The 17347-nt window shown below is 35.0% G+C and overlaps 1 protein-coding gene across 10 annotated transcripts in view; it reads left to right on the forward strand.

Moving 5' to 3' along the window:
• Nucleotides 1-17120, forward strand: part of LOC105432608 (zwei Ig domain protein zig-8) — a 68828-nt gene extending 51708 nt beyond the window's left edge. For 8 of the 10 annotated variants that reach the window (XM_011647486.2, XM_011647488.2, XM_011647487.2 and 5 more), the window contains one exon: nucleotides 226-4337. In XM_011647486.2, the coding sequence (XP_011645788.2) occupies nucleotides 226-317 (92 nt within the window). In that variant the 3' untranslated portion in view covers nucleotides 318-4337. Of the gene's footprint in view, nucleotides 1-225; nucleotides 4338-16238 lie in introns of those variants that run through there. The other 2 variants (XM_089070489.1, XM_011647492.2) reach the window with 2 other exon arrangements.
• The last annotated feature ends 227 nt before the right edge of the window (nucleotides 17121-17347 follow it).

Here is a 17347-nt window from a genome sequence, read left to right on the forward strand (position 1 = left end):
TTGAAAATGACGAATTACTTAAGGAAAATAGCTTTTAAAATATTTAAATTATTTCTTTGAGAAAGACACAATCTCACCCCAGAAATACTTAGCTAGTAACCGTCAAGAGGAGCGCCTTTGCCCAAAGCGAGAGCTCGCGCTCACCTCCACGGAAATGTCGCTCTAAATACCACCTGCTAAGAACCGCTCGAGCAAAACGGTATTATAGCACGGCGTTTGTTTCAGAAGAACACCCAGCGGCAATGCATCACGGTAGAGGCGACAGAATAGCCGCGACGCTGCTTCCGGTCGTCCTACTTCTTCGGATGATATTCTAGCCGACGTTATGCACTCCGGGTTGAATACGCGCGAAAGCAAGCGCGGTCGCCTAACTCCCACGAAACCATCGGGCGGAGATTCTATTTCGCGGTTTTGTCTCCAAGGATTCAACTCACTGCGACGCGCATTCGACACGTGCGTTTCTCGCGAAAGTAACGGAATATCTCACCGTAGATTTGCATCGCGACGTCAACACGTGTCTCCTATTACCGTCGTTACAACGTTAAATTGATTGGGACGCAGCCGCACATTACGGAAAATCCAATTGTTACATTATCGCTTGGAAGACGCGAATTAAAATATATATTAGACTAAATGTATCGCAAATGGATAAATTGTCGAAACTCATATATTTAGTTTTGTGTGATTATGTGGTAAAATGTGCGAACGAAAATTTAGCTTAAATGATTAAAGGTTTGATACAAATTAAAAATATTTTTTATTAGCAGAAATATTAAATTATGCAACGATATTCTTAATCGCCGATTCTTTCCTTATAATCGGTGAGCGAGAACTTGTCTATAATAATTCTTAAATATGATTATAGTTGAATGAATTCACTGAAATTGAAACTTTCACGATACTTTCAAGGTCGTTGTCATTTTGCGAAAGAGAACAACGTTTAGTGCCCTACTACGGAAACAAGTACGAAGTCCTTTTCTTTTCTGGCCAAGAGTCACAAGTCCGTTTTCGCCGTCTGGAATCTTTCCTCACTTTCCGAAATAAAAATCGTCTGCAAAGAAAGAACATTTTCACAAATACCATACTAATATAACGCGTGACCTAAAAACGAGCCAACAAACACATTTCTGAAATGATATTTACGAAAGAAGAAGCGAAAATAGGAAAAGTACATTGTTACCGCTTTGAAAGAATCCGCTTTGAAGACGATATTTTTCGATATTAAATAAATTAAAGGAAAACATCCCCGCGCAATGAAAAATATAGAAAACTAATAAAGGAAGTTGATTCACTGAGCATAAAAAAAATGAACGTAACATCGCATAAAATATTGAAATTTATTGATATTAAGTGGAAAAAAAATATCCAAACATGATACAAGATCTTATATTTAGTAAAGTTAACTGTTTTCTATTGTTTTCGGAAAGTATTAAACATTGAGTATTCATTACTGCAGTCAATTATTAAATGCGCTTGGTAAAACGCAAACGTATACTCCACTTGCAATTGTCAATAAAACTTTTGTCACAATTAGTTTTGATACTATATATTCCCATATAATCTTGTTGTCTTGTTATTAATTGTAAAAAAAACAAATTGAAGGCTCTCTTTTTCTAGGGAAAAATAAAATTTTATTAGTTACAAATATATTTGACAGAAAAAAACTATGATTATAGTTTTTCGAAATTTTATAAAATTCTTCTCAATGAGATATGAAAAGTTTGATATTTTAATACGAATAATTCTAACAAGGACGAGTGAAACTAAAAAAATGCCATAGATTAATTTTAACTCGCGAATATAATATTCCGGGAATATTTATTGGACTGGATCAAATTGCTTTGACCTACTTTAGCAAAATCTAGATCTTGATATTTTATTTTTCAAAAATTTTTCAAATCAACAAGCATAATTTTGCAATCCTGGAATATTAAAACGTTGAAACGTTGAAATTTTACGGTTGTGAAATGTTAAAATATAAAGATTGACGCGTGTTGTACTTTAAAAAAATAAAAGAAAATAAATCTCGGATAATGTAATTAATATAAGAGAAAATGTTTTACAAATATGTATATCGTATTATATGGCTAATACATTCGAAGACGAATAAACGCGTGTCTAGTACATATCAGACGATAAAATCTGTTCAAGTTTGAAAGTAAGGATAGACGCGCTGACGGTCTGCGAAACGTAGAGAATTTGAAACTTGGAAACTTGTGCGCGAGAAAACGATGACTTTCATGCAGATACGCAAATATAACGGGGCTTTTCCGGGCTCGCGGCGGCGTGACGTATCTGCAAAAAGAAAGCAGGTTTATTCGCCGAACTTATAATGGCCGGACTTCGAAGCAGATTTTATCCTCGTTATAGCTACCGGTAAAAACGTATTGTTCGAAAGTGCATTAGCTCTTGGGGATTCGAACACGTTGCGCCGGGACGATCTCGACTGTTTCGTTTTCCGCCGTAAAAGGGGACTGGCATTGTGCCTCTGCAGTGAGCTTGGCAGTATTGTTACGCCGGAAATGTACCTCGCTTCTTCAGGACCATTCACAAAAACATAAAATGACTTTGATATCCTCGGTGATATCCTTGTCGTTATTAGCGCCCAAGACCGTTTCTTCTATCAGTGGGACCATGTAATTGCAGCGCGTTGGTCCAATGGAAATAACTCATTTTAAATAATTGATATGCTGAATTGATATGCACACAATAAACGGTCCTCTGGTTGTTGTATATATTAAATTAGAAACCTGACTGTAAAAAGATTTCGGTGTCAGTTTTTCAATTAGCTTAAATGGCGCCGAAATTTGTTGTTTCGGACTTCGAAGATCTCATAATACGTGAGATACGTTTTTATAAACGTAGAGATATGTACGCGGCTAAGCAAATAGGGAAAACGATTGGAAAAACGTAGATTAAGTGTTACTTGTCATTCTCTATAGATATCCTTTTTCATAAGCTTTTTCTTGTACATTTTCGCCGAATTAGCATTGCAAATTGTGGCGGAAAATTTTACTTGCCATTGTACGCATTTAATAAAAGAAGAAAAAAAATACTCAGAAGTAAGTGACGGATTACGAAGGTCTTAGCCATATTCTTTTGTTTCAATGAATTTTTATATGAGATCTTTTAACAATTATGAGTTTTCACGGTATTGTCTTAATAATTCGTTAACCGACGCGATTTTTCTTATCTCTTGATTACTCTTGATGTCATGTTTTGAAAGAACAATTTTAATTAATACTTGAGTTAAGAAGCGCTAATTACCTCCTTTTAGTAGAAAAGATTCTTTCACGCCTTACTTTTCGCTACTTTGTTATACAAACCGTTATGCGTTAAATTTCATCTCCTCCGCAACATCTCTTTTGTTTTTTAAACCTCAAGAGTTCGCACTTTGCATTTGTAACTGCAAAAGTGCACATAACAATTTGTTGTTCTTGTAAGTTAGTAAATTAATAATATTAAAGTGGATTTACAATTTAATCATAATAATTAAATGTTTTACATTAATTATAATAAAACAAGATATAATAAAATTATAATAAGCATAGAGGAAACAATTTAAAATAATTTTCACAGCACATTGAAGGATCAACAATCGATAAAAGAAGTAAGTATCTTTACAGTATTTAAAGTATATTTTTTTGTGATATTCTTACATATATAGAATACTTTAAACTCATACACGCTCGCAACGTATTCGATAGTCAATATGTGAAGTTCAGCCTGTATAATTATTTCCATAATTATTATCTTCATATAACAAAGCGCTAGGAGGAAACTTTCCGTTACCAAGCAATAATTTCCATCGCAAATGTAATTATTAACGCTGTCGGGCATTATATACGATGCAGTTCATTATATGGGAATTAATAAATTTAATGACAGTTCCAACGTGCGTCATATCGCGATGCAGCCGTATTAGTAGCGACGTATTACAGCAGTACAGTAGCTCCATCAACGAGGCATGCATCCAATTGGAAAGTCAATAGACTCTGTTACATGACATATGATCATACGTTCCGTTTCACAAATTAGATATAACGTGGTTTTTTTTTTTATATTTAATTTCCGAGTTCGCGCTGAATTTTTTTCGCACAGTAGCGATTCAATAGATCGAACATAAAAGTATCAAAAATATATTAAAATATTAAAGTAAGTGTTAAACAATAAATATGATACATCACCGCTCAATCGATGGATTAACAGATTATTTATCCGAAGTAAACTTGCATCGACTAGCCTATTCATTTTAAATATACAATTGTATTTCTAAATAGGATTAGGAGTATTTTATAATCTTTTGTTTGCTCGAATAAATATAATATTATATTATATGTTATATTATGTGTGTTATAATATTATATTATATTATAACACACATAATATAACATATAATATAATATTATATTTATTACACATTATAACACATTTTATTTTGAATATAACAAATATATATTCAATGTCAGAACATATATAAAAGAAAGAATTATCGATAAAATAACGTGAAAACATACTTGGAAAATTTTATAAATTATATCGTAAAAAATAAATCTATCTAAAAATTTATTGCAATTTTATCTCTTTCGTTGCAACGTACCGTAATCTTCTGCAATGGTTTTGATGAGCCAACATGGGTTTGATTAGCGGTTCCACTATCAGTGAAACATATATGAATCTGCAATAGATACTCGTACAAACAGTACGGTAATTCCATCAGTATTTGATTAATACAATAGGTCAATCACGTACACGCATATATCGGACCTCGATTGACATATATATCGAAATTCCTATATCTATACATGACATAGATAGGCAATAACTGCGCGCGCGTGTTGCATTGCCGAAGTAATCACGTATATCACATTGTCATAAGTATCTGTATAAATGAGCAGACTATAATGCATCAACTGGAATATGGGGAGGACTGTTGAAACTGTGCTGCTCCAATTAATATCTAAAGCGGTAGATAACTCGTGGGCTTCGCTTACTCAACATTTGAATTCTATGCAGCTTTTGACGGAGTAGTATTTCGGAGGTCTTTCAATGATTATTTCACTTCGTATTATTTCGAGAAACTCATCCGCGGATAACGATAAGCAAATGTTTGTTTCGGAGTTAGTAGCGGCACCTAATCCGAGTTACCGAAGGCTGTGACAAACGCCGAAAGGAAAATCGATATAAATGTAAATAATGCGCAAGAAGTGGCTAGCAAACAATTAACACTCTTGTTCTCTTACATATTTATTTTGAGTTTTAGCCGAGTTACTGTAGTAAAAACCACTACACTCGTAAATATGCGACAGAAAAACCAACATTGCACTAATTACATAAGGAACACTCTTTCTCTTTTCGTACTTGATGTTCCAAAATAATTTACTTTAGAAATGTTGTAAAAAATGTTTTGTTAAAACACAACTATTAAATTGGAGAAAAAATTGATAATTAAATTAGCACAAAATAAAATATGTATAAAATTTATTAGAAGGTATTTGCCTTTTCGGAGATCTAAGAAGATTTAGGGAATAAAAATCAGGTCATTATAATAATATTTTCATATTGATATAATACTCTGAAACCGTACGGAAACTTAGTGCGCGTGCAAACTATGTTTAATTATCTGATATACTTAAACGTAATGTCAAATCCAATTTGCAGGTTGACGAAGGTAACGAGCAGACTTTGGTACTATAAGTACTTATATGTTAAATAATTCAATCTCCACTCTTGCAAGATTTAACGCATATATTTCATGATGCAATCAAGCTGGACGAACGAGAGATGGTGCTTTTGGTAATTATCAGTGAATCGTATGACCGACAAGTATAACGCTCTTACTACGTTGGAGCACATGCTGAACAGTGAAATCAGTATTAACAATCTTCCTCCATTCGCCGGTGCGCTCCGAGTCACAGTGTTTCATCTCGCCACAAGCTCCATGGACAAAGCACTCAAGTAAAATTTCATTTAACTGCGAAATTAGGCACTGCGGTTGAATTACTTTTCGGGCGGAAAGCACTCGTGTATAGCAGTTTGTCACAACTAGAGATGGAGCTTTGACGCCATACTTGGACAATGTAATCAAGGTTAATGAAACATCAGAATCGTTTAGAATGTCAATTAAGGGTTGGAGAAAAAAATACAGCATGATTTTTTTTTTAATAAGGCTTTGAAATAGCAAAGTTAAAATATATTTTTTACTCGAAATATATGTCGAGTTGATATTGATGAATTAATTGTTTGCAAATCTATATCGTTACTTTAGTTTATTTTGAGCTAAGATATTATAATCGATGTACAATTAATATTTTGACATGCAGTGATTTTTACTTTATAAAAAACAATTCTTGAGACATTATATAATTATTTAATAATATTTTGCAAATTAATTGCTTCAGAGCATTCACGCATTCATTCAATTACGATAATTTTAAATGAGACAAAGATCATTCTGAAGACCTTTTTTGCGCAAAAGTTGATGACTGATGATTATTTCGACTTGCAATCTCGATCTATAAAAAAATTTAGTCAATGCATATATATGTTTAGTAATGATATATATGTTTAGTAATATTATGTTTCAACGGTTTATATGATACATGTTTTTACATTTTCTTTTTGGTAACTTGCCACCTGAGATAACGAATTATAAGCAAAAATATACGTGACGTTGTTTATATATCATACGCACACGTCGGATTTTTAAAAAGCTACAAACAACTCTACGAAAAATGAACATATGACAAAAACTGCTCTTCCGCGTTTCGCATTTCAAATAATTATGTCAAATACATCACGATACAGTCTTATCATGGTAATATATGCATGTATGTACTACATGTTTAATAAGATAAAGAGTAAAAAGTTGAGATAAAAACTAAAAATATTCAAAAATATCTTTAATATATAATACATTATATTATTAAACGTAAATAGAAGAAAGAATGTCACATAACATATTTTAACTAAATCATTTAATATACACATAATATGATTAAACAATTATTGTATTTTGTATGCGTCAATTCCGTGTTAATCTTTCGAAGACTATTCAACCGTGCTTATTGATAATTTGATTTTATGTCATTTAAAAGAGGATAAAATGATATTGTCATATATGTATAGCTGCAGTTATAAATCGGACTATTAATTTTATGATCCGAACATCGTCAATTTTGATCATTTATAAAATTATTATATTTTTGTATTAGAATTTTTCTCATTAATATTGATTCTCATTAATATTGAAAACATATTGAAGTATTGTACATATATAATGATTAGGAAACATCCCAATATTTTCTATTCACTGAGAATGCTTGCTGGAAATGCTTGCCGTTTGTGATAATTTTTTTTAAATTTTATATTCTATTTCATTCGCGAAAGTTTAGGCAACGCGTGTCAAAATTATTATAAAATTAGATTGAATAATATGGATTTATGCGAAATAAATTATGATAATTTCGAGTGAAATTACATATTTCATATTCTCACCGGCGACATGGAAACCACTCTCAACTATGATTAGCATAGAAAAAGGGTTTATCTTACGTTCGTCGTTTCACGGAGTAACTTTTACCGTCGGACACGGCGGATTTGTAAAGCTAAATTTAATTTGAAAAGCAGATTTATGTGCCACGCCGTGCTCTTCTTACGCCGAAACTGTTTCTCGTTTCTTAATTACGTCTCCAGATCTGCTCTTGCCGTTTTACGATTCGCATTTATCACGAGCCTCGTAAGATTCCAAGTGAAAATATACTGCCGAGAAACAAGAGGTGAGCGGAAGAAGTAAGAAGAAAAGAGAGGAGGAAGCTGCGCCGCCGTTCGTTAAGACGTTTAATTTTATATGGCTCTTGCGAGGAATTGCTGTGGCTCTCTATGTTATTTATTTTCTCACAAGACACACTCTGTTGTGGCGATCAAATGTAACAAAAACTCAAATACGATCCTGAGTAAGCTCCGATTAATGTTTAATTACGACTGAATAGTTCTCAATCCTATCGTTCCCAGGCGTTTCTTCTTTTTTCTACTTTAGTGCTTAAGTCGGTGGAGCATATCGAAAAGACCTGTGAATATAAAAACTCAAGTAACCTTTTTTCAAATAGTTTAAATTTTAACTAATGAGAAATACGTACAAAAGTAAAACTTTTGCTTCTTATATGATTACAGAAAAATATTTTCATTAATCCTGTAAAAAATACCATTTTTCACATATATAATGCAATAATTCATTTTCATTAAAATGCGATTCTATAATTATGGATTCACGATTGTAATTTCTCGCTTTATCATAAAAGCGTTACCATGATTAAAACAGCTTGGATAGCGAATTGTTAATGAAAATTAATACTTGAAGCAGAAAAGAGAAGAGAGAGAGAGAGAGAGAGAAAGAGAGAGAGAGAGAGAGAGAGAGAGGGATATCCCATCGAAAGTTCAACTATGTTAAATTAATATTAATATCGGCAACGTATATTACCAGTAATCTTCTATTAACCTCAAGAAGATGCATTAAATACTCATTATAAAAGCTGTATATTAACCAATATCCCAACAACAAACTCTTGGCGATGTCGCCATAATTTGGACGAGGTTTAATTACTGCGCCGTCAGCGACTGTCGAGGAAAAAGGATTGCATTAATCGGCAATTCCATCGGAGCTGAAGAACAGACGGCACTCTCTAACGCATCGAGATAAATCTGCGAGATGTGCTTACTGGATGACTCTCGAGGGAACAACCTCCCGTTGTGTTCCTTGCTTTCAAAAGGCGTCATTACGCGTTCGCGCGGCAGTAACAACGGAACGGACTTCTCTTCCAGGCGCTATCGTTAACGGAAAAAAGAATGAAAAATGAACGACTAATCTTGGGTTGTCGGTTGAGGCTAATAAACACCGTCGTCCGTATGGAATATTTTATCAAATCAGACGCATTCGTTCCGACTGTCATTTAGATAAAAAGGTTCATTCTGGAAAGATTAGATAGAAATGATCATCAAGCTTGATGTCGTTTTCTTAATCCACTTAGCTCTGAAATCGTCGTATTGCAGTTGTCGTCTCTCAGAGAACTACGATGCATTACGTTTTTTCGTTGGTTTTTATTTCTAGCATTTACGACATATTTCGCTGATAGGTCGATCTTATTTCTGTTGCGTCTTATTTTTAATATGCGATGATAATGTACTTTTGCTTATTGACTTGAAATATATTCACAAATTAGAAATAATCGTGATAACGTGTACGTGCGATTAACGCTGTAAACGGGTTCTTGGTCGACGCACAGAGGATGAAAAATTTAATAAAAAATGCACGAGAGATAGAGAGGTAGAGGGTGGTTTGATAGCGTATAAAATTAAATCCATTATACGCAATCGCATTACACGCGTGCGCACGACCATGGATTAACAATAAAATCTCCGGTGAGCTTTCAGTTTCCACCATCGTGCGCGAACGATGTTGCGATGAGCAAATTAAAAGAAAAATTAAGCTTAAATATTCATTAATATCGTGCATTTGTTTTCAGTATCCTTCCAAATAAATTATTAAACACACGCATGATGTGCGGGATTATAAAAATGCAACAACTTATTATAACCTACAATATTTCGTACGTCGACGTGGACGATAATAAATCATCATTTATTATACACGTATGTTTGCCGTTCATCAATTTTCTTTACGATCGCTTCTATTATTCTCTAGTAATTACTGCAGACACTACTCATTAAGTACTACCGGATATATTTTCTCATTAAAATATCATCTATATTAAGCAATATATCTTTTTCAATCTAACTTTATCTGGAAATGATAAAAGCGAAAAAAGTGAAATATACTTGTAATTTTTATTTAACTTGTCTCCGTTCATTTTTTTCATCATAGAAAGAACATTTTCTTCAAGAAATCACTATCGGAAAAAGTCACGACTTATACAAGAAGAGAGACGCTCCGTTAAGGAAGAAGCCCGTGGTGTAATACGTATATCTATATGCGTAACATTGGTCCTTCAAAAGTATAGTGCATATCCGACTTATCTTCATTCCAGCAATGTATCTCATCCTTACTCGTTCATTTATCCCAAACATGTATCCGCTTCACCCTCGATCCGGATTTTACTCTTCGGAACTACTTCGACTTTCCCCTTTCGAGTATCAAGGCGCTTTTTCAAGCGTCCCGTAAATTATTCGCTACTCGATATCTCATCCTCGCTTTTCCCCACTTTGCCGGGTTACTTCCGGTGGGAACTCATCAGACGTTCCGGCGCAGATTAAATTCACGCAAGTATCGGAGCCGCTACGAGAGAACGAGCGCGGATAACTTTCATTAAAGCTCCTTTCCGACGCGACTAATCGCATTTGCGGGTGAACCCCACTCTCGCCCTATCCGGGAATCCTGGAAAACTCTAGGCTATAGCTATTTGTGCCTAACATTTGCACCACCATCGTTTTCATTACCATTTTTTTCATTTAGCGAAACAGTATCGCACGTCATATCTTACATGTCTTACACATCATAAAGCATATCCGATTAACTTTTATAATAAAAAATGTTTTAATAAAAAGTTCATAAAAAGATCATAAAAATCATAAAATAATAAAAAATTAATTTTTATGATATCTTTTGCAATAATGCAGTAAATTTTTACAGTTTATTGTCATATAATATATATTTATAAACTAAATGTATTATACACAAAAGAATATTAATATAAAAAACTCCTATGTGTGTGTGTGTGTGTATATATATATGTATATATATATATATATATATATATATATATATATATATATATATATATATAGATCTAGTAATAAAATCATTATCATTTCTTTTCCTGGTATTATTCACATAAAACAATTACTATTTTAAATATTTTAAATAATCTCAACAACATTCCTTTTATTTTATTACTTATTTATTCCATTCGCAATGCTTCGTGAACTATATGCGAATTATCGATACGAGTATTTGCACTCTTCGATGCTGTTTGAACTGTGGTTGTTCCGTGGAGAAGAAGCATTCTCCCAGCTATTTATCAGCACCAGCAGCTTGCTCTGGCAACATTTACGACCCTCTTAATCCGTGGTTCCATTAACGCGCGGCATACGCCGCGTGGCGAAGTGTGGTGCATTAGGTTGAAGTCAACCATAAAACTCTGAGGAGACGTTTAACATCCATTGTTTTAGGTTTTAAGTTACATGTGGTGAATTCACCCTCTAGTATTTACCACGGCCCTAATTAAAGTTGCCGTTAAAAGTCATTATATAATCTCGCTGAATTTTCTTTCATAATAGTCTTAATGACGCGTCGATAAACTAAAAGACTACGTTTAATTAGTCATTTCTACAATTTGATTATGGTCGTAATAAGCTTTATGAAGAGAAACGCGTTCATAGTGTCGCAAGTAGTTTGCAGCTTATATTTATCGTTATTCGTTTTCGCAATGACAATCAATATTAATGCTCACAATTTTCAAATAATGTGTGTAATTGTATAATTATAATAAATGATACACAAAAAAGGTATTTAATAATATTAAATACCGTAATAATGTATTAAAATATCGATAGAGAAAATATTTAAACACGAAATTCAAAGCGATCAAATAATAAGAAACATATTTCAAGTAGCAAAAAAGAATACTATATTTCACGTTCTTCCTTACTATTGAATGAGTACAATAGCTTTTTCTAAAATCTTTCTTCAATTCAATACGCGACTCAGGTTCTTTGGCTGAATAAATATTTTTATTTGGAACACACATGGAGTAGCTTTTATCGATTCAGTTTCTTTTTATCATTTCTGAAATGCGAATATCAAGAATATCTCGAAAGAAGCAATTTGATAAACGTTGCATTACTCGTTGGTCGCGACTATCAAATCGACTGTACAGTTTCAAATAAGAATCATTTTGTGTGTTGTCCGACACAGCGTACGTCTCTCGCGAAAAATGAATAACATTTTTAAATATAAGTGAAACTTAAACTGCCTATAAGCTTAACTAACGGAAAACTATCAATTGTTATTGTGAACATTTCCTATCACAATAAAATATTGAAGTTTGAAGCAATTTTAGAAATTATTTCGAACATAGCCTATAATTAACTTTATCATATAATGTTATATTCGAAACAATAAAAATGGTACTAAAAATTCAGAGGTATTGTTATGAATCGAGATCAGTGATTGATTAGCAAACCAATTTGAATCAAGCTAGCGACCAATAGGTCATAATTATCCGGAGACTCGCGTAATTGGCCTGACCGCTGCAATCATATTGACCTACACGTATCCAGCTGTAATTTAAAGTAATGCGATCTAGTTCGTAATCAGCATTTCCCATTAAAACACCTCGAATATCGGTAACGCATTCAAGCCAATGTAACAGTCATCTGCGGTTTTAAGCTTCCTAATTAATTGATTACTGATGAATTGGTTACTGTACAGCGATCGTAAAATGTAAAGATGTAAAATTCATGTGTTATTTTATTGTACTAAAAATACAAAATTGTAAAAGGGTAAAAGAGTGCTCTCACTACAATGGGAATCTCCTCACGGGGAACCTAAAATTTAAGTAACACACGATGTGCTCAGATTCGAATAAAACTGTCTCGAGCGGTCACCATTGTCGTGTAGATTCAAGCAGTTGCATCAGGATCCGTTTCCTTTGAATTCTTCATGACGCTTTAGTGCACTTGTACACCAAAGGTCATTACTGCTACTTTGAAATTGCGGTTCGTTGAAATTCACTGTTTCTATCGCCCTGCATTGGCATATCGTTTCGAGTATTCTCGAAATTATTTTTACTACATTTATTTCGCAATTTCTATTATTAAAAGTTATAGTTTATAATTCCTGCAGCGTTAACGCTTATATTAATCTTTCTAAATTCGTTATTTCCATTTAATTCCTCCGCTCGAGTTTATCTTAAAAGTTTTTAATATTTCGCGTAAGACTTGTATGCGAGTAATAGATCGAATTATAACGAAAGTTAATTATTTTAAAACACTATAGAAAAATTGTTCTGTACGGTAATTTTATTACCGCTCTTGGTGGAAAAAGTAATAATCAGAAGCGAGCGATTTGCTACCGTGGAACTCACATCCACCGCCTACTCCATGTTATTCTCATGTAATAAATTTAATCTGCAATTTTGCTATTACATTGCGGGTGCTCGTTAACGGTTATGTAAGGATAATGTTTTCCGGGACAACCCGCCGGAGACTGTTTCGACGCATCGAGGAAACGTTACGTACTGTTATTGCGAACTTGTTCGATATTCCATTACGTGCCAACTATCGGCTGACTCCTCCTGGGTGTATGTCCATGTATTTCTGAAAACTCGTTTACAGTTACTTACGACGATGGATGAGTCGTGCACTCAAGGCAGAACGCTATCCATACGTACTCCATAAACGTATTTCATGCAGGAGAAATAAAAACGTACGAGATCGAACATTGACAGTGTTGCGCTCTTGCTTTATACAGTAGTATAAGGATATCGTTGATCAGACGAGATTGTCTACCGTCTACGGCGTAACAGATTCCGTACAAATATTGTAGTACAAATATTGAATATAAAATAACAATTATTTTTACAATGAACAAGATTTTTTATGCATTTTCTATAGTATTTCAAAATTATTTTTTCTTAATATATATTTTAAATACATATTTTCTAATAATCATATAATAATAAATACTTTTATTAAAACGGGTATTCTGTAAGCAGGTAATGTGTTAAATATTATTAAATTTAAATTAATTTGTAAATCTGTTTATTAAGAGATTTTCAAAATTTAAATGTAAATTAAAATACAAAATTAACAAAAATTCAAAATTCGAAAAATTAAATTTATTTATATTTTTAAGTTCTACATTATTGTATTATACATGTGCTAATTATTAAATTTTGCACTCGGTAGATTACTCGAGAGATAGAGCAAACATATTTCATCTCTGCAAGTAGACGTGCACTGGTCCTCTGACGTTCTTGATCAATCAAGAGCCCAGATACTCGGCACGAGTATACCATTGACCTCTCGGGGTTTTACGTCGCGACAGTGAGATCATCTTAAAAGACGAATCTTGGAACTAGTTTCCTCGAAGACGAGCACGTAACAGAGTGCTTTTTAGAGTGATACCTGCCCCAGCTTATACACTTTCGTTGATCATCGTAAGCTAACGAAATATTTATACAATGATACATTTGTGACGGAAAAGACTTCCTGAAATTTATAACAATTAAAGCACAAATATATCCGATTATTTTCATGGCTGGAAAATGTCGATCGCTCTTGTTCGATATCTAAGTATTACATTAAATATACAATTACATGCGTCGTCGGTCACCATGTGTTACGTAAAGGAAGCTTCCGAGACGAGTACATGTAGAACGTCGTTTCCCGATCAATGAATCATTCATGCCAGGATCTGGTAACGCGGCGCATTTAAAATTCTCATACTCGATCCGCCCGCGTTCCTGATATAATTCCCTTTTTCCTGCGATACCTTTCGCCGTTCTATCTACCTACCCGGTGTGGGCGCGTGCATACGTTGCAGATAAGAACGATTATAAGGTCGCTCATTACCATTTTCCCTCGCGCCAAGGGTGGCCGTTTATGCCGAGAGAATAATAGTGCAATCAAAGTCAACGACAGGCGGATCTTATCGGCGCACGAGGAGCATTTAAATATACCCTCGTTGTTTTCGCGGAATGTTCGTATTCGGCCGTGCCTAGACAGCCGCCAACCCTCGAATTAATCCTCCGACGCGGACTTAACTTGATATCGGACTTATAGACGTGTTATTGAGACTAGGATGAGATCGATATCGTCAAGACACCTTTCATCCCTCATCTTGCCGTCGGTGCGAAAATCAGTTTGCGACGGAAACTTTGCGTGTGCTACTAAGCCCCATATTTAAATGACCACCGTCGTATCAAAACGCAGTGACAGAATTTAAATTCACCGCGATAATGTCTACGGTAAATAGGCAGCACTAAAAAAAAGTTGTCGCTAAATTTGCGTTGCGATTGGCGACACATGAGATTCAAAAAGAAATATAAAGTCGTTGAAGTGATGATTTCGCGGCATCTCTTCACTCGAAAAAACATCGTGAAAAGGCGCTGTGGGAAACGAGCAAAGCGATCGCGCGATTTCTCACCCGGAAACGAAGCCATTTAGCAGGTTGTAAAAAGCTCGGTCGAACTGGCGTGTTAAAACAGCCCCGAATTGCTGGCATCGTGGAAAGTGAAGCAAGAACAGCACGCTCAAACCAGTAATAAGCCAGTATAAGTAAAAAAAAGAGGGGGGAGAAGAACGCGAGGGCAATGAATGCCGGGAAGCCAAAGGTAATCGAGAGAGATGGTGCGATGTGAGATACTCTTCGAGAGAGTTGCCGCACGAGCTGAAAATGAAGGTGCACCGTCGCAAGATGCAGCGTCGGACGATCGAAAAAAACGAAAACCTCCTGACATCAGACACCCACTATAGATCGCGATAAGCGTTACTCTAGTTAAAGCGGACTAACTTGCCCAAAGGTAATTACTTGAGCGTTAGTGAGATGCGCGCGCCTCGATGTTCTGGTTGTATGTTCGCGCGATATGGGCGAAAAGCGATGAGATAGATTGCGCCGAGTAATCAAAGGCGATCCGTCATCATCAGAAACAACCAGGGGAGTGGATGCGACCGCGATGCAATGTCGGTACCTTGGCCGTATCGTCCGCGTTAACGGCGTACGTATCACCTGCATAGTCTGAGCGAAGGGTCCTTATCACTTTTCGTATATATGCTCGCTTGGTAGATAAGAGCCGGCTCATATATATATATATATATATATATATATATATATATACTTGTTACATCGCGTTGGCCCGACACGCATACACGCACGCTCTTGTGGGTTCCCTGATGCATAGTTCTAATTTTATAGGGTGTGGATGAAAATACCATTCATGCCATTCATGAAACTAAGGATAGTATCAACCTTTCTAAACTAGCCGCAGATAATTAATTATAGATTTTTCACTCCGACTGCATATATTATCAATAAAACGTATACAATTCAATTAATTATTTATTTCAAAACTAAGGACATTAATGTAAGATAATAAAATAATATGAAGAATTTAATAGAATTACCTGAGAATTATCTGAATTATTTCCAATATACGTTCGCGTATTCATTACGAAGACATATCAATTGCTCGGCACATTGCTCGCATATTTTTTTTTTGTAGGACACGCGAACAATGCGGAAACTGGAACACGAGATGAAGAAAAATCAGGTTGGCGCTCGCGCTTGGCACATCTCCTATAAAAACGAAGTGCGGGCGTCGGGATGAATTAACAATCGACGTGTGGAAGAGTAGACGCGCTTAGTGTTATTCGTCGAGCATCGAGTGGCAATCAGTCGCGGATCAGGGTCGGTTCTTTTTCCGGCCGCATGTCTTCATTACCCGTGCGCCGGCTGAAAACCGTGAGAGAATAGAAGAGGCAGCTCCCGAGGCAGGAGTCGTCACGTAACGCGAACACGTGACTGGACTCACGAAACGAACCGAACCACCCAACGGAACCTATTCGCGGCGCGATCAGCACCGACACGGATGCAAAATGTTACGGGCGATCCGTTTGCCCCCGCTCCTCTGAAGTGAAAATACGATCCATTTGCCCCGTCGTTACGTACGCGGTGGGTCGACGCTCGTTAAAATCCCGAGCGATTCTTGGAGACCAGGAGGGAGTACTTGGGAACGAGCTGGGCTGAGCGATGACACCGTTCTATGGAATCGTTCTATGGAATTGTCGGGGAACTATTTTCGCGATTATTCGTGCATGTCAGGTTACCGTTCCGTTCTTATCCGTCTTAGATGTCTTAAATCGAGATCGACGTAAAATCTAACGTTAGCATAGGTGCTTACGGTCAAGTCGCTATATTTTTCGTATTATCGTAAAAAGAATTTGTCTTGATATAAGTCAACATTGTTGATTGAGTCAATTTTTGTAAATAATAATAAATATGGTATCATTTTAAACAACTGTTGATGCTATATTTACGTTTTTCAATTTGTAAATTTTAGATTAAAATTGAATTGAAATAAAAGTGAAGAAAGAATAAATTCCGACGCAGCGCGGAAATTGATTCTAAATATCATATAAATGTAAATGATTTATCTTAATAAATGTCTGAGCTTATTATTATTAAATTGAAGAAATCGAGTATTCGTCCTCTTCAATTTAAGTTTACCAAATTTATCCGAAAGAATAAAATTACCAAATGATTCGTAGCAGCAATGCGGCGATTTGCCGTTCGGAGTGCGAGCAAAGAAAACGTCGCGATCGTCGATGCGCA

Source organism: Pogonomyrmex barbatus, unplaced genomic scaffold (assembly GCF_055798465.1).
Source record: "Pogonomyrmex barbatus isolate J1 unplaced genomic scaffold, ASM5579846v1 scaffold10, whole genome shotgun sequence".
Taxonomy (NCBI): Eukaryota; Metazoa; Arthropoda; class Insecta; order Hymenoptera; family Formicidae; genus Pogonomyrmex; species Pogonomyrmex barbatus.